The following is a 27,341-nucleotide window of genomic DNA, read 5'->3' as shown; positions in this document are numbered from 1 at the left end:
ATGTCCTTGGGGGAAGAGAGTAATTCTCCAGTTGCAAATTTTACTTTGTGAATCATTCGGTCACTCTCAGTTTTTTAAAAGTTGTCTGGCAAGTAATTTATGTGGTTTGTCACCAAATTCAAAATATTTTTGCTTGGCATAGAGCAAAGATTTAAACATTTTAGCTGAGAGAATCTGATTATATTCATATTTTAAAGCGGTAATTTAAAAAAATGTTTCTCCATAGATGGATGACTAGCATTCTCCCTATCCAGTAAATGAATTTGTCCCTCCAATTCTATTTTTTTTCCTTTCTGTTTTGCCTACTTCTGGCAGCCTGAAAGGAGATGATACAGCCTCTCAAATATATATATGTATGTATATATATATATTTATATATTTCACCTTTATTTAACCAGGTAGGCTAGTTGAGAACAAGTTCTCATTTACAACTGCGACCTGGCCAAGATAAAGCAAAGCAGTGCAACACAAACAACAACACAGAGTTACACATGGAATAAACAAACGTACATTCAATAACACAATAGAGAAAAAAAGTCTATATACAGTGTGTGCAAATGAGGTAAGATCAGGGCGGTAAGGCAATAAATAGGCCATAGTGGTGAAATAATTACAATTTAGAATTAAACACTGGAGTGGTAGATGAGCAGAAGATGAGTGTGCAAGTACTGGGGTCTTCAGTGTTTTCCACAATAATGCTGGGGAAGTCTCTGTGTTGTCATTGGTATCAAAGAAAAATGTCATTTGGTCTTTAAGATGTTCACAGAGTGTTGGTTCTGTGAGGAGCATCCAGACCCTCTCGTTTGACATCCAGACCCTCTCGTTTGATACGATGTCACTCAATCTCAGGGAGAAGGTGAGTGGACTGTGGTCAGAGATTATAATATCATGATACCTCACATTACAGGTATAAGCTTGAATAGGAGGTAGGGGTTCGCCGGGTAGAGGATCTATCCAAATATTGGTCTAGCACACAGTTAAGGTCCCCTCCAATGACCAGGTTAGTATGGGAGATATCTGGAATCAGGGCAAGGACTCTTTTGAAAAAATGTGGGGTTATCAATGTTTGACCCATAGATATTTAGTAGAGTTACAGAAGTAGAGTGGATCTTTCCTATTACGATCACATAACGACCCTCTTTATCCGCAATAGTGGTTTTATGTAGAAAGGGAATTCCTTTCCGTACCAGAATCGCTGTGCCTCTCGTTTTGGCGGACAAGTTAGAATGATACACTTGCCCCACCCACCTACATTTTAAGTCTGCTATGAGAATTGTTTTTCAGATGGGTTTCTTGCAAAAATATAATATCAGACGAGAGTGCTTTCAAGTGGGCTAGGACCTTGCCTCTCTTAATTGGTTCGTTTAAACCCTTGACATTCCAGGAAGTAAATGTAAGCCCCGCCTTCCTCTCGTTTGTAGTTCCTATGGTGGCCTGCATAACATGTAACTCAATAAAAAGGTAAGAAAGCGCACCAAACCATCACGATCAGCATATGTAGCACCTACATATGAGCAGTATCCAACCAACCCCTCCACCTGGCAAGCACCCTTACTCTCTACCCTGTCCCCCAACTTTCCCCAACATTTACCCTCCCCTCAACCCACCTTTAACAGGCATACACAAATAGGAGAGAAAAATACAAATAAACACACTGTCTGGCCGATGCCAAAAATGCACGGCGCGACCTCAAACGAGAGGTAAAACAAAAATAAAATCCCAACTATACTTTCTCCTCTCACTATCCTAGAACGTCTACTAACATATGAACTGAGGAGGCTCCAGCAAATAAATTGTTCATTTAGCATCTAATAAACCAAAACAGAATAAGTTGCAACGAAAACATATTGCGCACTTAAATGTCATCCTGGGTCTATCCCTGAGATAAGCAATATATAACAGCTCAAGGTTATATTGCTAAGCAATGCCGGTCTAAACATAAACCATCAACAACCGATATAGACAGCGGTACATTTACATATTGTGGGTTGGGAGATCGGAACATGGATTTTGCTAAATTAAACGTACCCCCCAATCAAAAATAAATAAAATATATATATATCCACACCACATACACACACACACACACACACACACGCATACATACATACACACACAAATATATACATATCAACACAAACATATTTATACAAAAAATAATAATCTAAATTAAACATACATAATAATAAGAATAAAATGCTGAGAGAAAAAAATGAAGTTCAAATAATATTTATATGTACACACACCTACACATATATACACAAACACCACAGAAGGCTGGTGGGTACCTAATGGGGAGAGCGGCCCGCTGTAATGACAGGGGCAGAACGGCCCGCTGTAATGACAGGAGCAGAACGGCAGAGCGGCCCGCTGTAATGACAGGGGCAGAACGGCCCGCTGTAATGACAGAAGCAGAACGGCAGAGCGGCCCGCTGTAATGACAGGGGCAGAACGGCCCGCTGTAATGACAGAAGCAGAACGGCAGAGCGGCCCGCTGTAATGACAGGGGCAGAACGGCCCGCTGTAATGACAGAAGCAGAACGGCAGAGCGGCCCGCTGTAATGACAGGGGCAGAACGGCCCGCTGTAATGACAGAAGCAGAACGGCAGAACGGCCCGCTGTAATGACAGGGGCAGAACGGCCCGCTGTAATGACAGAAGCAGAACGGCAGAGCGGCCCGCTGTAATGACAGAAGCAGAACGGCAGAGCGGCCCGCTGTAATGACAGAAGCAGAACGGCCCGCTGTAATGACAGAAGCAGAACGGCAGAGCGGCCCGCTGTAATGACAGAAGCAGAACGGCAGAGCGGCCCGCTGTAATGACAGAAGCAGAACGGCCCGCTGTAATGACAGAAGCAGAACGGCAGAGCGGCCCGCTGTAATGACAGAAGCAGAACGGCAGAGCGGCCGGCTGTAATGACAGAAGCAGAACGGCCCGCTGTAATGACAGAAGCAGAACGGCAGAGCGGCCCGCTGTAATGACAGAAGCAGAACGGCAGAGCGGCCCGCTGTAATGACAGAAGCAGAACGGCCCGCTGTAATGACAGAAGTAGAACGGCAGAGCGGCCCGCTGTAATGACAGGAGCAGAACGGCAGAGCAGCCCGCTGTAATGACAGGAGCAGAACGGCAGAGCGGCCCGCTGTAATGACAGGAGCAGAACGGCAGAGCGGCCCGCTGTAATGACAGGAGCAGAGCGGCCCGCTGTAATGACAGGAGCAGAGCGGCCCGCTGTAATGACAGGAGCAGAGCGGCCCGCTGTAATGACAGGAGCAGAGCGGCCCGCTGTAATGACAGGAGCAGAGCGGCCCGCTGTAATGACAGGAGCAGAACGGCCCGCTGTAATGACAGGTGCAGAACGGCAGAGCGGCCCGCTGTAATGACAGGAGCAGAACGGCCCGCTGTGATGACAGGAGCAGAACGGCAAAGCAGCCCGCTGTAATGACAGGAGCAGAGCGGCCCGCTGTAATGACAGGAGCAGAGCGGCCCGCTGTAATGACAGGAGCAGAGCGGCCCGCTGTAATGACAGGAGCAGAGCGGCCCGCTGTAATGACAGGAGCAGAGCGGCCCGCTGTAATGACAGGAGCAGAACGGCCCGCTGTAATGACAGGTGCAGAACGGCAGAGCGGCCCGCTGTAATGACAGGAGCAGAACGGCCCGCTGTGATGACAGGAGCAGAACGGCAAAGCAGCCCGCTGTAATGACAGGAGCAGAATGGCCCGCTGTAATGACAGGAGCAGAACGGCAGAACGGCCCGCTGTAATGACAGGAGCAGAACGGCAGAGCGGCCCGCTGTAATGACAGGGGCAGAGCGGCAGAGCGGCCCGCTGTAATGACAGAAGCAGAACGGCAGAACGGCCCGCTGTAATGACAGGAGCAGAACGGCAGAGCGGCCCGCTGTAATGACAGGAGCAGAACGGCAGAGCGGCCCGCTGTAATGACAGAAGCAGAACGGCAGAGCGGCCCGCTGTAATGACAGGAGCAGAACGGCCCGCTGTAATGACAGAAGCAGAACGGCAGAGCGGCCCGCTGTAATGACAGAAGCAGAACGGCCCGCTGTAATGACAGGAGCAGAACGGCCCGCTGTAATGACAGGAGCAGAACGGCCCGCTGTAATGACAGAAGCAGAACGGCAGAGCGGCCCGCTGTAATGACAGGAGCAGAACGGCAGAGCGGCCGCTGTAATGACAGAAGCAGAACGGCAGAGCGGCCCGCTGTAATGACAGGAGCAGAACGGCCCGCTGTAATGACAGGAGCAGAACGGCAGAGCGGCCGCTGTAATGACAGGAGCAGAACGGCCCGCTGTAATGACAGGAGCAGAACGGCAGAACGGCCCGCTGTAATGACAGGAGCAGAACGGCAGAGCGGCCCGCTGTAATGACAGGGGCAGAACGGCAGAGCGGCCCGCTGTAATGACAGAAGCAGAACGGCAGAGCGGCCCGCTGTAATGACAGGAGCAGAACGGCAGAGCGGCCCGCTGTAATGACAGGGGCAGAACGGCAGAGCGGCCCGCTGTAATGACAGGAGCAGAACGGCCCGCTGTAATGACAGGAGCAGAACGGCAGAACGGCCCGCTGTAATGACAGGAGCAGAACGGCAGAGCGGCCCGCTGTAATGACAGGAGCAGAACGGCCCGCTCTAATGACAGGAGCAGAACGGCAGAGCGGCCCGCTGTAATGACAGGAGCAGAACGGCAGAGCGGTCGCTGTAATGACAGAAGCAGAACGGCAGAGCGGCCCGCTGTAATGACAGGAGCAGAACGGCCCGCTGTAATGACAGGAGCAGAACGGCAGAGCGGCCGCTGTAATGACAGGAGCAGAACGGCAGAACGGCCCGCTGTAATGACAGGAGCAGAACGGCAGAACGGCCCGCTGTAATGACAGGAGCAGAACGGCAGAACGGCCCGCTGTAATGACAGGAGCAGAACGGCAGAGCGGCCGCTGTAATGACAGGAGCAGAACGGCAGAACGGCCCGCTGTAATGACAGGAGCAGAACGGCAGAGCGGCCGCTGTAATGACAGGAGCAGAACGGCCCGCTGTAATGACAGGAGCAGAACGGCCCGCTGTAATGACAGGAGCAGAACGGCAGAGCGGCCCGCTGTAATGACAGGAGCAGAACGGCCCGCTGTAATGACAGGAGCAGAACGGCAGAGCGGCCGCTGTAATGACAGAAGCAGAACGGCAGAACGGCCCGCTGTAATGACAGGAGCAGAACGGCCCGCTGTAATGACAGGAGCAGAACGGCAGAGCGGCCCGCTGTAATGACAGGAGCAGAACGGCAGAGCGGCCCGCTGTAATGACAGGAGCAGAACGGCAGAGCGGCCCGCTGTAATGACAGGAGCAGAACGGCAGAGCGGCCGCTGCAATGACAGAAGCAGAAGCAGAACGGCACAAGACACCAACATGATATCCAGGTGTCTGATGCCACCCCATCTGCCCCGCCCCAACCATCACCACCAGTCCCCTGCAAATAGTAAATAAATGGTATGATAATAAGAATAATGTAGGAATAATGTAAGAATTGAGAAATAACGAAACAAAACAAAAATGGGGGAATATAAGTATATCCATCCAAAAGTGTCAATGATCAAACCTGACAAGCCACTCAAATAGGCATCCTCTAAACTCCAACGACAGGTCAGTCTTCCAGCTGGAATGAAAGTGAAATGAAAGCTCTAACCGCCCTCCATTGGCCGGCTCAGCATCTTACATGTTCGGGAGCAACAATAAAACTTCAGTCGGCAGCCCGTGCTGAGACAGTTTATTAAGGTCTCATCCGCTATGGCATAGTATGGATTCGAGTCCATGAGCACACCACACCCTAACACACAATGACAAGGCACTCTAAACTTCTCTGCATCCAAAACCGAGGAGAGATCTTCTCACCAGAAGGAGGGGTAATTCTGAGTCTGACAGGGAAGAGCAAGGCTGGGCGAAGATGGAGTTTGTAGAGTTTGGTCATGACATCTCTGTAGCCGGCGTGATGCTTCACCACATAGACACGGAAGGGATGTCCTTTATGTAACAGGTTACCCCATTCGAGCCTCACACAGGATAAGATCCTTGGTCTTGAAACTGTGACAACTTGGTGAGGACATTGGCCCGGTCCAGGCACTGGGACAAGAGATGATTACTGGGTGAGGACGTTGGCCCGGTCCAGGCACTGGGACAAGAGATGATTACTGGGTGAGGACGTTGGCCCGGTCCAGGCACTGGGACAAGAGATGATTACTGGGTGAGGACGTTGGCCGGGTCCAGGCACGGGGACAAGAGATGATTACTGGGTGAGGACGTTGGCCCGGTCCAGGCACGGGGACAACAGGCGAGAGCCAGCCTCCACCCCCTCTGACAACGTGAACGTTATGACGTCTGGATCGGCCCTCTAGGTCGACCACTTTCACAGAAAGCCTCTGCACACTGTCCTGCAAGGACGTGCATAGCTTCTCTAACTCGTCAATCCTATCAGCGTTGAATTCAGAAGCCTTCTCAAGGTCTTCTCAAATAGTAGCCTTAAAATCCTCAGCTATAGCAACACGTAGTTCTCCCAGAGCCCGGGCAAGTGTCATGTTGTTACCTGTGCATTCCGCCATGTCTGTCTTGTTGTTTGGTAGGGAGGAGGGCTCCGATGAGGATTTATTGTCCTTTAGTCGCCTATTACTCAGCATGTTCACATAAAAAGTTACAATATTGTATTAGAAAGAGACTTATGTTGTAAAAAGTGCTGTAAAGTAGGTTAAGTTAGATTGTTTTGCAAAACAGTTGCAGGAGCCTCTCTCACACACAGCCGTTCACTCCAACATGCTAGCTCTGCCTCCCTTACTACATGATTCCATATGTGTTATTTCATAGTTTTGATGTCTTCACTATTATTCTACAATGTAGAAAATAGTAAAAATAAAGAAAATCCCTTGAATGAGTAGGTGTGTCCGAACGTTTGACTGGCATTGTATATATATGTGTTGGTCATTTAGCAGGCACTCTTATCCAGAGCGACAGGAGCAATTAGGGATCAGGGATTTGAACCAGTGACCTTTCGGTTACTGGCCCAACGCTTTTAACCGCTAGGCTACCTACCGGTTAAAACTGGTGATGGATGGTGAATATGAATATGTGTAGGAGGGTGGGAGAGAGTGGGTGCATAGGGTATATGTTGGGCGGGAATGGATGAGTAAGTTGATGGGTGTAAGTGTGTCAGAGAGGTAGGGAGGGAGGGTGGGAAAGGATGGGAGGTAGGGACAAGCTTAGCTTGGGTGGGCAGGGATGGGAGGTTGGGACAAGCTTAGCTTGGGTGGGCAAGGATGGGAGGTTGGGACAAGCTTTGCTTGGGTGGGTAAGGATGGGAAGCTGGGACAAGCTTGGCTTGGGTGGACAAGGATGGGAGGTTGGGACAAGCTTGGCTTAGGTAAAGGGGGTAGAAGGAGGGGAGCAGGGAGGTGGAGAGGGATGGGTTTGGCTTGGGAGAGAGAAGTATTTAACTATACTACAATGTCATTTAATTTACTTTTGTGACTTGCAAACCTGCTGTAAAATGAGTAAGAGTTCTGGATCGATTAGGAGAGGATGTTGAATTTGTCATTACAGCTAAGATTCAATGGTGGTTATTGGTGAGAGTGGAGAGGGGCTCTTTCTGGGGGATTGGGACGGGGTGAATGGGAAGGCATTAGACACTTCTCTTAGGTGTGTGTCAAGCCTCCACTCATCTATGTACAATGACATAATCCTCAGACCTTTGGTACACTAGGAGAGGAGTTGGAGCTTAAAAGCCCTAAAAGGCATAGCACCTCAAAGTACAAAAGTACTTTACTTTGTTTTTTGTATGTTTTCTGTTAAATCTCTGTTCAGCTTGCATGTTCACACGCTCTATAGATGTAATGTATACAATAACTATGTATTCATATGATGTATGACTCTCCCATTTCATGAAATGGCCCACTGCCCTTATACGACTGCTAAAATGTTTTATCTGGTTAACTTTGATTGTATACAAGTAAAGATCAACAAAATCCAACTTATTACATTTACTCCTGAGGTGCTGACCTGTTGCACCCTCTACAACCACTGTGATTATTATTATTTGACCCTGCTGGTCATCTGTGAACATTTGAACATCTTGGCCATGTTCTGTTATAATCTCCACCCGGCACAGCCAGAAGAGGACTGGCCACCCCTCATAGCCTGGTTCCTCTCTAGGTTTCTTCCTAGGTTCCGGCCTTTCTTGGGAGTTTTTCCTAGCCACCGTGCTTCTACACCCGCATTGCTTCCTGTCTGGGGTTTTAGGCTGGGTTTCTGTACAGCACTTTGTGCCATCAGCTGATGTAAGAAGAGCTATATAAATACATTCGATTGATTGATTACATGGAATGTGCACAGGCTTCATGATGGGGGAAAAGCATATGGTTCTTGAACACTTAGAGATTGTCAGCATATGTGGTTTTCCTGCAGGAGTTACATTTCAAAGAAGGAGAAATGTAATATTTAAAGAGGAGCTGGGTTGGAGAGGCCTATGCTGCCACCTAGGGCTGAGCGATATATAAAATTAATTCAAATGAATGTTTTTGCCTGATATTCCAAATGCCTGTGTCGCAGAATTCTTATTTTATTTTTTTATGAGCGTTTGTCTGCTTGTTTTCATGTCTTTTTGGTCTCATCTCGTTCGCTCCTTCTGTGCTGTGCACCTTCCCATTTCCACCAGAGATTTGTATATAATAACGAGATGCTCATGTCTCCACCCTAACAATGGTAGTTGTTGTCCCGCCTCTTTCTCCAAAGCCCCTACCACTCACAACAACTAAGATGGGAGATCACTTCTTCCTCTCTGACAAACGGTTTCAACTCGCTATTTGAGGTTTGGTCCAACGGAATCGTTCATATGGACACCGAAACACATTGAGACATTATTTTACTGTAATAGAGGAAACGTGAACCTTTCGAACCATACCCTGTTTATGTTTCAACTCCTTACATTTCAAGCAGAGCAGACACTAATAAAACGGATGTACCAATGAACAATTATTCTGGAAAATGTATGCTCAGTTTGTTGCACGCCCATGGGTTACGGTCCCACGTATCGCTAGCAGCATTTTAGTCAAATAAAGATTGTTATACTAGCTGTTTAGTCTGTCTTTTATAAATGTGCAATAAGCATAAAACAATTATAAGGAATTGGCAACTCGTTCTTATTCTGACAAATAAGGTAGGCCACTTATTTCAACATGTGAACAAAGTAGACAGGCTAGCATGATGTTCAAACAGTTGGAGACGGACAGAAGGTTGTGTTCATAACAATTCAACTGTTTGGCCTTGTTAGCTGAATTCACAGCTTCTGAAATTATACCTAGATCCAAGTTGGCTAAACTTGAAATATAAATATTAGCACATGGGCTTGTGCTCGAGATATTGTTCATGAGACCGGTGTTCATTTTATATAATGCCCTCAACATTATTACTGAATGTGCATTATGCATGGTTTTGGTTAAATTTGTTACAAAAATAGCATTTTTATAGACCGACCTGAAAGCCAAATCAGTGATTATTGCAACAACAAAAAAGGTACAACTATTTTTGATAAAATAATTACATTATTAGTGGGTCTTATGGTTGTGGAAGGCATATATATTCAGCCTAGGTATAATTTCACAAGCTCTCAATTCATTAGAATTTTGGTGACTGTTTTAAAAGCAGTGTATTTAACCTTTTTAATTGTACAACAAAGCTTATGTAGAGAGAACTTTTAAAAAATCTAGATATATATCTTGAATCACTTATAAGTTAAAAAAAATTGAGATATGAGTTTTAGGCCATAACGCCCAGCCCTACTGCCAACTACTGTAGTAACAGCAGTAGTGCAGGCATGCGGAGAAATAAGAATACACCCCGTTCTGTTATATCCGAGCACACAGACCAAAAAGGACATTTTCTAATGTTGAATTGTACCTTACATGGTAAAAGATTACACATTGATTTAATAGGCAAATCTGGTGTTTTTAGATGGAATTTAAGCTATATTAGATCAAATCCAGACAGGAACTATTATTTTAGCAGGAGACCTAAATAATACAGTTGATAAGTTTGACAGACGTAGCAATAAAAAAGGCAAACTCAAGGAACCTTCAAAGAGACTGAAAAAAATGCTATCTCTACAAATAATTTACAGAACACCTGTATCATGATTAATTACACCAACAGAAAATACACTCCGCAACCGAATATGGAGAATGAACAGAGTGCATCTTCAAGACCCGAAATGTATTAAATACATAAATATATTTTTTTAAACCTTTACCATTACAAATGTAGACATGGAGGATAGAGAAAGAATTTCACCGATTATAATTTGGGATACTTTTAAGGCGTACATTAACGGCATGATAATCTCATTAGTCTGCAAAAGTTACATCTGAGTTAGAAATTCAAATTAAATAAAAATAAATCACTATTTTAGAAAAAGTACATACAAAATCCGTACAAAGTAAAGAAGAAAATACAATTTCTGAACATAAGCAGGAATATGATTTACTTTTGAAGAGAGCCAACAAATACAGGTTAAACTCAAATAAAGCATACTATTTAATGGCAAATAAACCTGTTAAAAATCTCGCAGCCCTCACAAAACGATTACACGCCAAACCAGTTATAATTTTAAAAGATAAAGATACAAATTCGTTCATTAGAAACAACAACGGGATTAATTACCATTTTAAAAGCTTCTATGAAAATCTATATAAATCTGAATTAAACAACAATTGGACGGATCCTACAGCCTTCTAAGACTCAACAACCCCGAAGCAATTATCAGCGATGCAAACTAGTCACCTTTCGGCGAAATTTGCCGTTTTGAATCTAAAATAGGCGACCTACGTGATTCGTGTAGATCCAATGAGAACTTTGGCAGGGGGAGGTTGGATTACTACTGGCTGTAAACGAACGAGTGATGCGCGTTTTTTTCTTCTTTTTTCTAGCAATACTGGAGCAAAATCGTGTACATAGCAACAGAATGCAGCGCAGCACACGACTGCAGAAAGAGGAGACAACCGTTACTAGTTACAGCATCAGCGCGCGCTCTGGAAAGGCAGCTTGCCAGTTACAGCATCGCGTCACCTGAACGGTAACGAAGAGGTAACGTTAGGTGAGAAGCCTGACTACGGAGACGGGGGTGAGAAGGTGATGATGCGTACTTCACGAGCTATAACCGAAAAACAACCGACATTTGGAAAGTTTGAGGTGAGGGAGAAAGTGTGGTGGAACAAGTATTTTAAGTATCTTGCTAGCTGGATCGAATTTTCCGTTAGCTAGCCAGAGAAATGTTGAGCAACATTAGCCAACTTATCTGATCAAATCATTTAGTTTATGGTGTGAAATGTAGCTTGCTAATAAAGTCAGACAGCTCGTTACAACATCAGATGAGCAAACATTAGTAACCTAACCATTCGCTATAATATTAACTGGCATACGACTCCTTGCCGTTCCTCAAGTTATAACGCGTTAGTTGCTTACTGAACCCTGGCAATCTGTGTGAAATGTTCTGCCTGGGGAGGCAGGTAGCCTAGTGGTTAGAGCGTTGGACTAGTAACCGTAAAGGTTGCAAGATCGTATCCCCGAGCTGACAAGGTAAAAATCTGTCCTTCTGCCCCTGAACAAGGCAGTTAACCCACTGGTCCTAGGCCGTCATTGTAAATAATAATTTGTTCTTAACTGACTTGCCTAGTTAAATTAAGGTTAAAAAAAAGAAGAACTAACCACTATCTGTTAACTAATGTTTTAATGTTTTAATGTTTTTCCCTTTAATTTTCATAATGAGAAAATGAGGTGACAATGCTTGTTAAACAAGTGGGTTCAGGGATCAAGTGTAGCTGGAGCTGGGCCTGGCTTAAGCTGGATGCCACTATAGAGGTGAAAGGAACACAACACTTTCCCTCTTTCTCACTTTTTCAATACAGTGCATAAAAAGGGGTAAGCCAGGTGTACTCTCTGCCTGAAAGAGATAAATTATGCCAACAAAAGGGTATCATGCTCTGCTGGCACATTTGTAGAACAGATGTCCACAGGCAGAAAGTGTACAATGTAATAATGTGCAGTGTAGCCCACAGATATTGTTTTTGTTGTGTTGAATTTGACAGTAACACGTGTGTGGGTGAGGGGGGATGATAGTACTCAGTCATAACAGACTTTATATGGGCAAATAGAACTCATAGAATAAAAAGGAAAGTTTTACATCCTCCTAAATCAGAGGGTGGTTTTAACCTTCCAGACCTGGAATTGTATCAACTCGCCACTCAGGGACTTTACTTGTGATTATATAGTTAAATGGATTAAAGAGGAACAATGGGTACATATTGAAGATGCGCATGCTACATTCTACAGCGCAATGGGTCATGTCTTAAGTGTAAAACGAACAATGACTCAATAATCCATGCCTTCTGGGAATGCTATAAAGCCCAAAAGTTATTGGAGGAGTTAGAAAATTGCCTGTCAGAATATTACAATGTAAATTTACTTATAATCCGTCTGTCTGCATATTTCAAGACATGGCATATGAGGGTGGAGTGAGATACCCGATGGGCTGGACGATACTTTTCTCATCAATCATCTTGAGAAAACGTATACTTAACTGGAAATAAATCGTTAACACAATGGAAATGTCAAATGCTTTATTATCTAAATGTGCGTAGGCGACGGAGAGATACAAAATGGTGCGGTTTGAAGTCATGTGGGGGAGAGTAATACTAGTGCTGAAGATGGGGGTGTGAGCAGGTGGGTCTGGGTGGGGATGATGTTGTGGATGTTTGTGTGCGTCTGCTTGTTGTTGTTTGTACATGGATGTTTTGGATTTTAAAAATCGTAATCATAAATCAAATCTTTCACCCCCCCCCAAAAAAGTGCAACCACATAATGTTAAGAAGGTAGCCTAGGCCTATGTTGTTACATTACAATTCTCCAATGTACCATTTCCTATCCTAATTTACATATTGTAGTACACACACCAAGTCTCATTGGCCTATACACTCTCAATTAGCAAATAGCTATGCTTCCTGTGATACGTATCTTCTCTGACGCCAAGAATAGCCTAACTCCTATTCCCGGAAAATCTTGATTTGCCTTTGTTATGTGGTGCATCAGTGAATTAACAGTGTCCACATTAGGGCTGTTCCCAACTAAAAAAAAAAACTTGGTCAACCGAGAGTTTTCTGCTCTTTCGACCAATCGATAGAAATGTTTAAATGTGGGCCTCCCGAGTGGCGCAGCGGTCTAACAGACCCGGGTCAGGATCCCAGGCTGTGGCACAGCTGGCCGTGACCAGGAGACACAATTAGTCCAGCGTCGTCTGGGTTAGGGGAGGGTTTAGCTGGTCGGGATGTCCTTGTTCTATTGCACTCTAGTGACTCCTTGTGGCGGGCCAGGCACATGCATGCTGAATTCGGTCACCTGTTGGACGGTGTTTCCTCCGACACATTGGTGCAGCTGGCTTCCAGGTTAAGCGAGCAGTGTGTCAAGAAGTAGTGCAGCTTGGCAAGGTCATGTTTCAGAGGACGTATGGCTCTCGATCTTCCCCTCTCCTGAGTCTGTACGGGAGTTGCAGCGATGGGACAAGATTGTAACTACCAATTGGATATTTTATTTTGTACCTTTATTTAACTAGGCAAGTCAGTTAAGAACAAATTCTTATTTTCAATGACGGCCTAGGACCAGTGGGTTAACTGCCGTGTTCTGGGGCAGAACGACAGATTTTTACCTTGTCAGCTCGGGGATTCAATCTTGCAACCTTTCGGTTACTAGTCCAACACTCTAACCACTAGGCTACCTGCCGCCCCACACGAAATTGAGGAGAAAAAAAGTACAAAATATATTTTTTTGTAAATGTGTATTTTTCCATATATATAGACACACCCTATATTTGAATAAAATCAACTATGTGTAAGCTACTGAGCTTGTCTGATGCTTTAAGCACTGCGATTAAAAATGAAGACGCACAAATTACTAAAGAGGGAGATCTGGCCTTCGCAGATTCTGCCATTACTTTCCTGAAGTTGCCGGTAATAGGCTACACCAGCGGTCGGCAACATTTTCAATTTGGAGTGCCAAGTTATCGTACCGTTTCTACTGATCTGCGAACCAGTTATGATTTTCATTTGCACATTTTCATGGAACAGTTTCATTTAATTTATAATGTCTTCATATCTCAATCAATATTATGTGGTTAATCAAAATTCTATCTAAATTAAAATGATACAAATCTAAAAGTAACTTCTATTGCCATTGACAATATTTAAAAATAGCCTACATAAAGCCAACAAATTAAAAACATTGCAGACTGCAGGTAGAAAATATCCTGATTTTAAAAATAAATATCCTATTAATCATATTTGCTATGCATGGCCTTTCTGCAATGAACTTGAAACATTGTATCAACCATTAACTTGGTCTGGCCTGAAGCTCATGCTAGCAAACTTGCAACACTGTATAAAATATTCTGGGCCCTCGAGAGTTTCCCACGCTGGTGAGCTCAGACAGACACACAACTTTTGTCATTCTCAATGGATGTAAAAACAGACTTAATTTACTTGCGGTTTAAGGCGAAGACAAAATTACTTTGAGAAGCTCCACAGTGGTGATGAGTTAAGACAATTCAAAATGGTATCAAATCCCCAAACGGGAACATTTATAGGCCTACATTTGCGCCCAGGCCAGGTAGCCTAGGCCTACTTCTATGCGAAATCAGGTGCGTACTCAAGATTGACAGGAGCGCTCCAAACAAAAGACAATGAATAAATTGACAACTCGTAAATAGAATTAAATAAACCACAACTTTTTTTCTCACAAGTGTAGCATAGGTTGTGCGCTCTGCAAACAACGTGTCCACTCCTACAATGACGGTTAGACTGTAATAGTACTATATTGAATGCATTAACAGAAATGACCGTAACCAAACAAACATTGTAATTAGTAGTACTGGTGATATTGGTGTGCCACCCACGCAGCCTCCGCAATGTATTAGTCCACTCAGACAGGCGTGTATCAGACAGGCGTGTATCAGACAGGTGTCTCATGTGTCATACATTCTTAAGCCACTGCTTGACTAAAGAAATCTCTGTCGACCAACAGCCTATCGACCAAACAATCGTCCAGTGGACTAAATGGGGTCAGCCCTAGTCCATATACTGCAGTACTTGGCTAGTGCAGGACAACATGGACCTAATAGGTTTCCTGATGAATGTCCTGGATGCAGAGTCCAACCTGGGTGTGTGCTACGTTTAAAGGTTTATTATCTACAGATGAATCAGAAAACAAAAGTGAAATACAAGTCAATCCTCCAAGTTGATCTGTAAGTATGCCTCTCAGAATGAATGGTGTACACTAGAGCACGTCAGCTTTATATGAAATGTCTGTTGAAAGCTCCTTCTGTGCTGTGAAAGTCAAGTGAAGTATGCTGTCTGTCTTTGTTTCTCTTTCAGCGGGAGCTCTTATATTTGGCTGTACTGTGGCACTTTGCTTTCTGATAAGGGACCTCATGTTTTACGTGATTGGTGAGTGAGTTCTACTGACCGTAGCTGTTTGAAGTAGGGGATGGGTGCCTGTCAGCCAGGCCTGGAGTCTAAACTAACTTGTAGTTAAGAATTATCAGGAAGAACTTTGAACTTGTTGAAATACTAGTACATATTTGAACTTGTGATACTGTTTGTGTCCCAAGACTTTCAGGCTTTACCCATACAGTTACTGCTTATCTGCAGTTCATTAAATCAAATAGACCTGGAGGGCATTCTTTGAAGTAATATTGCATTGCAAATGGTCTCTCTACTAATGAGATATGTATGAGCCATCCTCAGTGTGCTGTGCATTTAATCACATTTAGCTCTCTGACACAATGTCTCCCCCTGTCAGGTGGAATTACTGTTTCCATCATAGCGTTTGTCTTTACCATCAAGTTCCTATGTGAGCTCGCTGCGCGGGTGGTTAGCTTCCTGCAGAATGATGACCCTGGGAGGAGGGGCGACCGCAGCATCTACGACTATGTACGGGGGAACTACCTGGACCCGCGCTCCTGCAATGTGTCATGGGATTGGAAGGACCCACAGGAAGTGGGCCAAACTATGAGCTTCTGTGTTCAGGTAAGATCCTTACCCACCGAATGGCTTGAAATCTGAAGTCTGCTTCAGTAATTTCTGGATTTTAAGAGTTTAGTTTCTGTTTGAAACTGTATGATTAAAACACAACAACCTACATCAAGTATTAAAGAGTGTGGAGGAAGGATACATTTGGATGTAGTTTTTTTTGTTTCTGCAGATTGAAATCAGTCATTCTGTTATTTGGCTTGTTTGTTGGGTTTCTGTTGGGATCATAAAGCACACAATGAATAGACTGTTGGCAGGATGGTGTTCTGGCACAAGTTGTGGTGCTAGACTTCCTGCCATGGTTTCTCATGGTTTTCTCTGACTCTCTACCCCAGCTCTTCTATAAGAACGGCCAGCCCTTCCCTGCCCACCGGCCCGTGGGGTTAAGGGTCAACATCACCCACATAGAGCTGGCCCTAGACATCCCCGTCACCCAGGAGGTTCTGCAGGAGCCTGAGTCCAACGTGGTCAAAGTGACCTTCACTGTCCGAAAGGCCGGACGCTATGAGGTGGCCGTCAAACTGGGAGGACTCAACGTGGCCTACAGCCCCTACTACAAGATATTCCAGCCAGGTAAGGTCATGACCTTTTGGGCTGTGTAAGTAACCCATTTCAGGACAGGACTGTGCTATATTTGTAAGATTTAATACAAAGCATGGGTGACATTTAAGTAAGTGATATTGATAATCATGTGCTTTTGCTCATAAAGAACATAACTTTGAAGTTGCCTAGTAGGAATGAATGAATGGCCACCCAGACCAGAAATGTTGATACCCCTTATTATAATGCCAATGTTTCTTCCAATGTTCTTTCCATTGCTTGTCCTCATAGCACAATAATAAGGCTGTTAATATTATTCTTCATCCCAATCTGGTTTGTAGTTTGGCTTTGTTTACTAAATATAGCATGATGTGATGCTGATCATGACATCAAGTTTATTTAAGACAAAATCAATATTTTTCGGGAACATTTTACTTTCATCTGGTTGTTTATTACAATGTTTGGAATGATTTAATTTGTCATCATGCTCTACAGCTTTGATCAATCAGGCTTGATACGTGTTGAAATGCTCCCTTAACATGGAAGCAACTTGAACCTTTGTGTAAATGAAAGAGAGTTGTTTTTCTCTGTTGTCTCAGGGCCATTGCATGTATTATACTGGTAAACACTACATACTTTAATTTGAAACGTTCCTTCAATGCTCATCTGTTTCCCTTATTTTCTGTGTTCATTTCAGGGACAGTGGTCCCATCTAAAACGAAGATAGCCTACCACTTCTCCACGCTGGTCTTAGTATATGGCCAGCAGCATACCCTGCAGATTGAGCCCCGGGACGAGTATGGCAACCCCACCAGTAACTCCACCTCACTCATAGACGAGGTCAACTACAGTGTCCACGTCCACTCGGTAAGACACTTGAGACCCAATATAACAATCCTCATATAACAGCCTGAAGTCAATTGTTTCCGGATTTTAGACTGTGAAAGTGGAAACTGGGAATCCATTTTGTGTCTGCCTCCTATCAGTTGGGCACAGTGGATGACGACAGCCTGGAGGAGTACTACAGTAAGTCAGTGACGTCCAACAAGCAGCTGTGCCAGGTACTGCTGAAGATCACCCTTAGGAAGAAGGGCTGTTTCCGGGCACGCATCTCCTATAACGACCTGCCCATCAGCAATGGGGAGTTTGACATCATCGTTCTCAGTGGTGAGTAAGGGTCCTATTTTAGGGTACGATTACACAGGCCGAGGTGAAGGAAATATTTCAGCAAGTCAGCCTATCATACTCAAAATTAGATCATGTACAGTGTATATGAAGACTTTTGTTCTTTGTGTAGTAAAATCTCTTACGTCGCTCCTGTGTTTCAACTGCTACTCTTCCACCTCCCCCACAGAGAATGAGAAGAACTGTGTGGAGAAGAACGTGTCAACTCCAGGGATCAGCATCTACTTTGAGGCGTACCTCTACGGCACAGGGAACTACAGTAACTACAGTAACTCCTCGTGGCAGCTCCCAGCCTCGGCTCTGATGGCCCCTCAGAGTCGACCCTCCATGGGGGACGAGGAGGTCGAGCATGACTCCCCTGTAGAAGACCAGCCAGAGAAGGTCAAGAAACCCAAAAAGGTCTACTGCTACATATCCCCAAAGGTGGGTGAAGAGGGGATAAAAGGGAAGGCTTTTTTTATAGAAATAGGACATGCTCTACAGTTGGGTGTGTTGCAGACTTGTCATTGACTGGAAAATTTACTTTTCTGCTACACAGCAACTGTCCGTGAAGGAGTTTTACCTGAAAATTATTCCATGGCGCCTTTTTACCTTTCGAGTGTGTCCAGGGACAAAGGTAGGACAAGCAGAACTGCTCTGAAACACTGTACGATGTCCACATAATGCTTTCTGACCTTTTATTAGTAGATTTAATGAGCTGGTGTGTTCACCCTCCTCTTCTGTCCCTCCCAGTTCACATACTACGGCCCTGACCCCGTTCACAAGTACCTGACTCTAGTGGTGGATGATGGGATCCAGCCGCCAGTGGAGCTGAGCTGTAAAGACAGAAACATCATGGCTGCCACCTTCATCCGTTTCCTGCACAAGAATATCGGTTGGTTTCCTTTTTTAAAACTTGCATTTTACATATATAGACACATGCTATGTATTTTAATCAAATCAACTATATTCACTGAGCTTGTCCGATGCTTTAAGCTCACTGTTTGATTAAATAATTAAGACACCCTAATGACTAGAGGGAGTCCAACCGCACTTGATTTGATTGTGTGTAAGAAAATGACACTGTGTGACTAGCACCCTCCCCTCCCCACTACAGCGACCACCACAGAATATCAACAGTGTTAATGCCGCTGTCCGTGTTGCTAAAGCTGCAACATAATTAGAGCCATTTACATTCTCTATTCCCTCAACCCTTGCTCTCTTTACATGATACATGTATGCATCGCATGCACGTGACCAATAGGGCCTGACTTATAGTACAGTGCATTCGGAAAGTATTCAGACCCCTTGACTTTTTCTACATTTTGTTACGTTACAGCCGTATTCTAAAATGTATTAAATCAATCTACACACAATACCCCATAATGACAAATCAAAAACAGGTTTTTAGAAATAAAAAAGACTGAAATATTACATTTACATAAGTATTCAGACGCTTTGTTGAAGCACCTTCGGCAGCAATTACAGCCTCGTGTCTTCTTGGTTATGACGCTACAAGCTTGGTACAACTGTATTTGGGGAGTTTCTCCCATTCTTCTCTGCAGATCCTCTCAAGCTCTGTCAGGTTGGATGGGGAGCGTTGCTGCACAGCTATTTTCTGGTCTCTCCAGAGAGATTCTGGAGAGACCTGAAAAGCTCAGGTCTCGGATTCAAGTCCGAGCTTTGGCTGGGTTACTCAAGGACATTCAGAGACTTGTCCCGAAACCACTCCTGCATCGTCTTGGCTGTGTGCTTAGGATCGTTTCCCTGTTGGAAGGTGAACCTTCACCCCAGTCTGAGGTCCTGCGCTCTCTGGAGCAGGTTTTCATCAAGGATCTCCTTTGCTCCGTTCATCTTTCCCTCGATCCTGACTAGTCTCCCAGTCCTTGCCACTGACAAACATCTCCACAGCATGATGCTGCCACCACCATGCTTCACCGCAGGGATGGTGCCAGGTGTCCTCCAGACGTGATGCTTGGCATTCAGGCCAAGGAGTTTAATCTTGTTTGTCATGGTCTGAGAGTCCTTTAGGTGCCTTTTGGCAAACTAAGCGGAATGTCATGTGCCTTTTACAGAGGAGTGGCTTCCGTCTGGCCATTCTACCATAAAGGACTGATTGGTGGAGTGCTGCAGAGATGGTTGTCCTTCTGGAAAGTTATCCCATCTCCACAGAAAAATTCTGGAGCTCTGTCAGAGTGACCATCAGGTTCTTGGTCACCTCCCTGACCAAGGCCCTTCTCCTACGATTGCTCAGTTTGGCCTGGTGGCCAGCTCTAGGAATAGTATTGGTGGTTCTAAACTTCTTCCATTTAAGAATGATGGAGGCCACTGTGTTCTTGGGGACCTTCAATGCTCCAGTCATTTTTTTGGTACCCTTCCCCAGATCTGTGCCTCGACACAATCCTGTTTCGGGGCTCTTTCCAAATCATGTCCAATCAATTGAATTTACCACAGGTGGACTCCAATCAAGTTGTAGAAACATCTCAAGGATGATCAATGGAAACAGGATGCACCTGAGCTCAATTTCGAGTCTCTTAGCAAAGGGTCTGAATTCTTATGTAAATAAGGTATTTCTGTTTTTTATTGTCTAAAAGCCTGTTTTCGCTTTGTTATTATGAGGTTATTGTGTGTTGATCGATGAAGATTTTATTTATTTTTATCCATTGTAGAATAAAGCTGTAACGTAACAAAATGTGGAAAAAGTCGAGGGTTCTGAATACTTTCCAAACGCACTGTATCATAATCACAGCAATTAATTGGTGATGAACTCTGAACACCGTAACACGTGACAGAAAAATGGATGCAGAGAACGTGACAAATAAACTCAAAACGGGGGAATGTTTTCTGATCGCTCAGGAGGTAAAGGGGAAGGCTGCTATATTAAGCCTACTAATTATAATGGCATTACTTATTATTATATTGACAATCAATAATAATAATAGTAATAATAACAATAAGGAGGGTTATTATTATAAATATAATTTTCCTGACAATTTAGAACAGTGTAAACAACACTAAATAGATTATAAATAATACTAGAGAGGCTGTTCTAATGGGAAAAAAGTCCAATGCCTTTATTACAGCATAGCAAAGATTATAAACAGCCGAATTTGTGAAATTGTTTATCCAACATGCTGTGGTTACATGAGGCTTGGTGCTCACAGAATCAGCAGGCTATTAAACAAACACTCAAACTGGCAACAGAAGCAGGATCTGTCTTATTTCTGTACATTTCTGTACATGGATGATTTATATAGCCAGGCACATTTAACAGTTAGGCTATTGATTATAGACCTAATTAAGTTGGTTTCCTCTCTCCTCACTTTTCTTAGGCAATTAAGGAAAAGGCTGTTTTCTTGTCTCCTAACTCCACTGCTGCCTCAACCGCATTGTTCTCAACACCAATATGCATGCTGGTTAACTTTGCTGGTCTATGAAAAGGTGCCAATTCAACAGCGCACTGATGTTTCAGAACTGCGACCGCTATCCAACATGGGAGAAAGCGCATTTGTTATAAATAATATAATTGTTATTAGTGTTGCGCCATTGTTCTTACATAATATAATCATATACAATTTCAATAGCACATGTCTTAGAGTGATGGACTATGCCATCCCTACAGCCTCTATAATGGATTAGTCCGCTCAGACAGGTGCCAATCAGACAGGTGTCTACACCATTAACGTTTGTATTTATTTTTTGCTACTGCTCAACTAAAGAAATCTTGGTCAACCAACAGCCTACCTACCAGTCGACTAAATGGGGTCAGCCCTAGTTTCTTTCCTCTTCCAATTCAGTGTCCATGGGGAGTACATGGTTAAGATCTGTATGTTTTTTATGCCGTTGACAGGAGGCTCGGAGACGTTCCAGGACAAGGTGAGCTTCTTCCAGAGGGAGCTCAGACACATCCACTCCAAGAGACCTCGCACCAAGACCTGCCTGAAGATCACACGCCACTGCATCCTGGACTCGGTGAGTGAACCCACCGTGCAACTACTCTCCGAGCCGCAGTGAGATTAAGAACTGCTACAGCAGACTCATATGATGACAATGAGTGGAAATTGAAAATTACAAAAGAATTCTCTCCCCAGTCTCTGAAATCCACCCGGAACTTCTCCGTGTCGGACTGGAGTAAGAACTTTGAGGTGGTGTTCCAGGATGAGGAAGGTAAGATCAACACTCAACATACAGAAGATGACAGGACAGTCAGCTGGTGTTGTTTGTGGTAAGCGCTGTTGAATGACTAAGTATGTGTGTTGTGTTGGCCCCTAGCTCTGGACTGGGGAGGGCCGCGAAGGGAGTGGTTTGAGCTCATCTGTAAGACCCTGTTTGACACCACCAATCAGCTGTTCACTCGCTTCAGTGACGACAACCAGGGCCTGGTAAGACCTCCCTTCTCACCAGCACAACTAACACAATACGGCTAGGGTCAATATTCACTGACTTTGCCAATATGATAGTGAGGTAATGTGTTTGCCTGTCTTCCCAGGTCCACCCCAATGCAGAGCGGCCAGCCCACCTGCGTCTGAAGATGTATGAGTTTGCCGGCCGCGTGGTGGGGAAGTGCCTGTACGAGTCAGCCCTGGGCGGGGCCTACAAGCAGATGGTCCGTGCTCGCTTCACCCGCTCCTTCCTAGCCCAGATCATCGGACTCAGGATGAACTACAAGGTACATCCTCCACCCCAGTCCCACAGCCGCTCAGAGGAACTGGAGTTAGACCTCACTCCCAATGTTTACCTCTATGCTTCGGCTAGTTGGTATTAGGGCTGGGCGATATGACGATATATATCGTGTGACGATAGAAAAGCGTCTTATCGTTTCATATTGTGCTCTATTGTTTATTTCGTTGTCGCAAATCACACTCTTTACGGCAATATTTTTCGCCAATTGGACAACGCTTTGAGTTCTTCCACACGTGCCGTGTGAAAGGAAATTTGCATCACAAACAAACATGGAGGAGAGTGAACGTGACACAGAGCACGGTGACACGGAGCTCGTACCTAAAAGAGGGGCTACTTCGGTCGCATGGACGTGGTTTGGGTATGAAAATTCTGACATGGACCAGAAAACCGTCCACTGCAAAATATGCCGCAGGCCAGTCCCGACAACAGGCTCAAACACCACTAACCTATTTTACCACCTATGCAAGAATCATGTGAAACAGTACGGAGAGAGTCTACGGATGAGACCCAAAAAAGTACAGTCGAGTGCTCAAAACAAACCCCAAACTCAGACGTTGCAAGAGGCCTTTGCCCGCGGCACACTATATGGCAAAGAATCACAAAGATGGAAGGCGATAACAGCTGCTGTTACAACTTACATCTGCAAAGACATGGCCCCAGTTTACACGGTCGAGAAACGGGGGTTTCGTGTGTTGGTGCTAACACTTGACCCAAATACCAAATTGGTATGTGACATGTATTAATGCCAAAATAACATGCAAAACAGGAAAGCCCCCCCCAAAAATATATATATTTTAGGCCTATATTTATTTTGTTTGCAACTATAGTTGAAAGTGTTTTCTATTTACCTTTTTTAGATTTTATACATTCATATTTTATATTTTGTTTCGTGCTTCATTGAACATTTGCACAGGTTCTAAATAAAATAAATAATCAAATATGAGTAAGTACCTTTTTATTTGATGAGTATAATTCAAAATGTAATAAGAAATAGGCCTTTACATGTGGTCATTTTATATAAACTATTTATAAATTGAATTGACAGAAAATGATCCTATATCGGGATATGAGATTTTGGCCATATCGCCCAGCCCTAGTTGGTATCAAACTGTAAGTGTTGCATTGTTCACAAGGCCATGAAAGGAGATGTGTTTATTTCATAGCGTACCAGTTGTATGTTGTGGTGTTTATAGAACATATTAAGATCTAAACCTGCCGCTCTAAGTGGATAAGTCATCCTTATTGTTTCGCCGAGATAGAATGACGTGTTTATTTAAATTCCATTTTCCTGTGTTTTTATTTCATTTTCCACGGCAGTACTTTGAGACGGATGATCAGGAGTTCTACAAAATGAAAGTCTGTGTCATCCTAAACAATGATGTCAGTGAAATGGACCTGGTGTTTGCCGAGGAGAAGTACAGCAAGTCAGGACAGCTGGAGAAGGTGATGAGGCAATCATTCTATTTGACATGACTTCCCTTATCCACCAAGTCATCTCACAGAAAAAAATAAAGCAATAACTCAACAGAAGAAACCCATATGATTTCCTTGGCAGACTGCTTAGGACTCCTAAATAGAAGTGGAGTGTGTAAAAGTAGAGGTAGTGTGTAAGGTTCGGTATGTGTTGTCAGTCATGTCCTGAGCTCTGTTACTCTGTCACTGCAGGTGGTGGAGCTGATATCTGGAGGAGCTCAGATTGCTGTCAACAATGAGAACAAGATGCATTATCTGAACCTGCTGGCCCAGTACAGGCTCGCCAGTCAGGTGCGAGACGAGGTGGAGCACTTTCTCAAAGGTAAGGATACAAACGTAGATATTGTATGGCCTCTTCACATTCACCTGTGTGTCTAATCTGGAATCTCTGTAAGGGGATAGGCAACAAACTGTTTTGTGAATTGCAGGTTTGAATGAACTTGTTCCAGAGAACCTTTTGGCCATATTTGATGAGAATGAGCTGGAGGTATGCTGCATAAAATCACATTCACTGTCATACGTTCCAAGCGTACATCCCTTGTCATATATTCTAAATGTCACTCTTATGGCCCTGTAATGTCTAAATTAGAGGTCGACCGATTATGATTTTTCGATACCGATACCGATTATTGGAGGACCAAAAAAAAAACGATACCGATTAATCGGCCGATAAAAAAAAATATATATATTTGTAATTTTGATAATGTATTTGTAATAATGACAATTACAACAATACTGAATGAACACTTATTTTAACTTAATATAATACATCAATAAAATCAATTTAGCCTCAAATAAATAATAAAACATGTTCAATTTGGTTTAAATAATGCAAAAACAAAGTGTTGGGGAAGAAAGTAAAAGTGCAATATGTACCATGTAAGAAAGCTAACGTTTAAGTTCCTTGCTCAGAACATGAGAACATATGAAAGCTGGTGGTTCCTTTTAACATGAGTCTTCAATATTCCCAGGTAAGAAGTTTTAGGTTGTAGTTGTTATAGGAATTATAGGACAATTTCTCTCTATACCATTTTTATTTCATATACCTTTGACTATTGGATGTTCTTATAGGCACTTTAGTATTGCCAGTGTAACAGTATAGCTTCCGTCCCTCTCATCGCTCCTACCTGGGCTCGAACCAGAAACACATCGACAACAGCCACCCTCGAAGCAGCGTTACCCATGCAGAGCAAGGGGAACAACTACTCCAAGTCTCAGAGCGAGTGACATTTGAAACGCTATTAGCGCGCACCCCGCTAACTAGCTAGCCATTTCACATCGGTTACACCAGCCTAATCTCTGGAGTTGATAGGCTTGAAGTCATAAACAGCACAGCGACGAGCTGCTGGCAAAACGCATGAAAGTGCTGTTTGAATGAATGCTTACGAGCCTGCTGCTGCCTACCACCGCTCAGTCAGACTGCTCTATCAAATCATAGACTTAATTATAACATAATAACACACAGAAATACGAGCCTTAGGTCATTAATATGGTCGAATCCGGAAACTATCATCTCGAAAACAAAATGTTTATTCTTTCAGTGAAATACGGAACCGTTACGTATTTTATCTAACGGGTGGCATCCATAAGTCTAAATATTCCTGTTACATTGCACAACCTTCAATGTTATGTCATAATTACGTAAAAATCTGGCAAATTAGTTCGCAACGAGCCAGGCGGCCCAAACTGTTGCATATACCCTGACTCTGCGTGCAATGAACGCAAGAGAAGTGACACAATTCCACCTGGTTAATATTGCCTGCTAACCTGGATTTCTTTTAGCTAAATATGCAGGTTTAAAAATATATACTTCTGTGTATTGATTTTAAGAAAGGCATTGATGTTTATGGTTAGGTACACGTTGGAGCAACAACAGTCCTGTTTCGCGAATGCGAACCGCATCGATTATATGCAACGCAGGACATGCTAGATAAACTAGTAATATCATCAACCATGTGTAGTTAACTAGTGATTATGATTGATTGATTGATTGATTGTTTTTTATAAGATAAGTTTAATGCTAGCTAGTAACTTACCTTGGCTTCTTACTGCATTCGCGTAACAGGCAGGCTCCTCGTGGAGTGCAATGTAAAGCAGGTGGTTAGAGCGTTGGACTAGTTAAATGTAAGGTTGCAAGATTGAATCCCCGAGCTGACAGGGTAAAAATCTGTCGTTCTGCCCTTGAACAAGGCAGCTAACCCACCGTTCCTAGGCCGTCATTGAAAATAAGAATGTGTTCTTAACTGACTAGCCTAGTTAAATAAAGGTGTAAAAAAAAAAAAACGGCCAAAAATACCGATTTCCGATTGTTATGAAAACTTGAAATCGGCCCTAATTAATCGGCCATTCTGATTAATCGGTCGACCTCTAGTCTAAATGTCTGTTTGTCCCTAGCTGTTGTTGTGTGGTACGGGGGATATCGATGTCCAGGACTTCAAGGCCCATGCTGTGGTCGTAGGAGGGTCTTGGCACTTCAGAGAGAAGGTGGGTGACATCACTAGGTCTGACCCAGAGTACACGGTGAAAGATACTGCTTTGCTACAGCATTGATGGAGATGTGTTAAATGTGCTTGTGTTGAGCACCATGCTGACTGTGTTCTGGTGTTGTGTTGTCCTAGGTGATGAAGTGGTTCTGGGCTGTGGTGTCCAGCTTCACCCAGGAGGAGTTGGCTCGCCTGCTGCAGTTCACCACCGGCTCCTCCCAGCTGCCCCCCGGGGGCTTCAGCACCCTCTGCCCCTCCTTCCAGATCATCGCTGCTCCCACACACAGCACCCTGCCCACCGCACACACCTGGTGAGTGGACGGGCATGCACGCACCCTCACAAACACACACACTCAGACGGACATTTACAGTATATGCACATTCACACTCACATTCGTACTTGGCTCATATGCATGTACTATGTAGTTGGTTTCAGTTCTTTACTTGAATAATGCACAGACACACTACACATCTTGTAGAATAAACACATACACAACTGTCAATTGACTCTGTGGATTCTTTTCTCTCTAGTTTTAACCAGCTGTGCCTCCCTACCTATGACTCCTATGAGGAGCTGCACAAGATGCTGAAGCTCGCCATCAGTGAGGGCAGTGAGGGCTTCGGCATGCTCTGATTGGCCTTATCCCTGGAGCTCACCCCCAGACCCTGGTCACACTGTAGTCCTGCTCATACAGCGGGGGGGGGGGGGGGGGGGGGGTACTTACAAAACCTGCGTTAACCAGGCCTCTGGTATACCCCTGTTACCCTCTCCATCAGCATTGGACAATGGACAACTCTCCTCGACTCACACAGACTACCCATGATCCTCTTTCAGTGGTAGAGGGCATTACAGGAAGCCCACAGGATGTCCCTGGGCAGTCCTCATATGTCTGCTG

The 27,341-nt window shown here is 44.2% G+C and overlaps 1 protein-coding gene across 3 annotated transcripts in view; it reads left to right on the top strand.

The window, feature by feature from the left end:
- The window catches only part of LOC120023171 (apoptosis-resistant E3 ubiquitin protein ligase 1-like), a 35,954-nt gene extending 8,815 nt beyond the window's left edge, over positions 1 to 27,139 (top strand). The window contains exons 1-20 of one of the 3 annotated variants that reach the window (XM_038967188.1): positions 11,016 to 11,216; positions 15,096 to 15,315; positions 15,446 to 15,517; positions 15,873 to 16,099; positions 16,438 to 16,675; positions 17,340 to 17,509; positions 17,629 to 17,809; positions 17,997 to 18,250; positions 18,366 to 18,443; positions 18,560 to 18,701; positions 21,657 to 21,778; positions 21,898 to 21,973; positions 22,079 to 22,188; positions 22,296 to 22,475; positions 23,807 to 23,932; positions 24,155 to 24,284; positions 24,391 to 24,449; positions 26,357 to 26,446; positions 26,581 to 26,756; positions 26,977 to 27,079. In XM_038967188.1, the coding sequence (XP_038823116.1) occupies positions 15,502 to 15,517; positions 15,873 to 16,099; positions 16,438 to 16,675; positions 17,340 to 17,509; positions 17,629 to 17,809; positions 17,997 to 18,250; positions 18,366 to 18,443; positions 18,560 to 18,701; positions 21,657 to 21,778; positions 21,898 to 21,973; positions 22,079 to 22,188; positions 22,296 to 22,475; positions 23,807 to 23,932; positions 24,155 to 24,284; positions 24,391 to 24,449; positions 26,357 to 26,446; positions 26,581 to 26,756; positions 26,977 to 27,079 (2,478 nt within the window). In that variant the 5' untranslated portion in view covers positions 11,016 to 11,216; positions 15,096 to 15,315; positions 15,446 to 15,501. Of the gene's footprint in view, positions 1 to 11,015; positions 11,217 to 15,053; positions 15,316 to 15,445; positions 15,518 to 15,872; positions 16,100 to 16,437; positions 16,676 to 17,339; positions 17,510 to 17,628; positions 17,810 to 17,996; positions 18,251 to 18,365; positions 18,444 to 18,559; positions 18,702 to 21,656; positions 21,779 to 21,897; positions 21,974 to 22,078; positions 22,189 to 22,295; positions 22,476 to 23,806; positions 23,933 to 24,154; positions 24,285 to 24,390; positions 24,450 to 26,356; positions 26,447 to 26,580; positions 26,757 to 26,976 lie in introns of those variants that run through there. The other 2 variants (XM_038967189.1, XM_038967187.1) reach the window with 2 other exon arrangements.
- Positions 27,140 to 27,341: the final 202 nt, after the last annotated feature.

This window comes from Salvelinus namaycush, chromosome 28 (genome assembly GCF_016432855.1).
Source record: "Salvelinus namaycush isolate Seneca chromosome 28, SaNama_1.0, whole genome shotgun sequence".
Classification (NCBI taxonomy): Eukaryota; Metazoa; Chordata; class Actinopteri; order Salmoniformes; family Salmonidae; genus Salvelinus; species Salvelinus namaycush.
The sequence above is the reverse complement of the archived record's forward strand: the minus strand, read 5'-3'. Positions and strand labels throughout refer to the sequence as shown.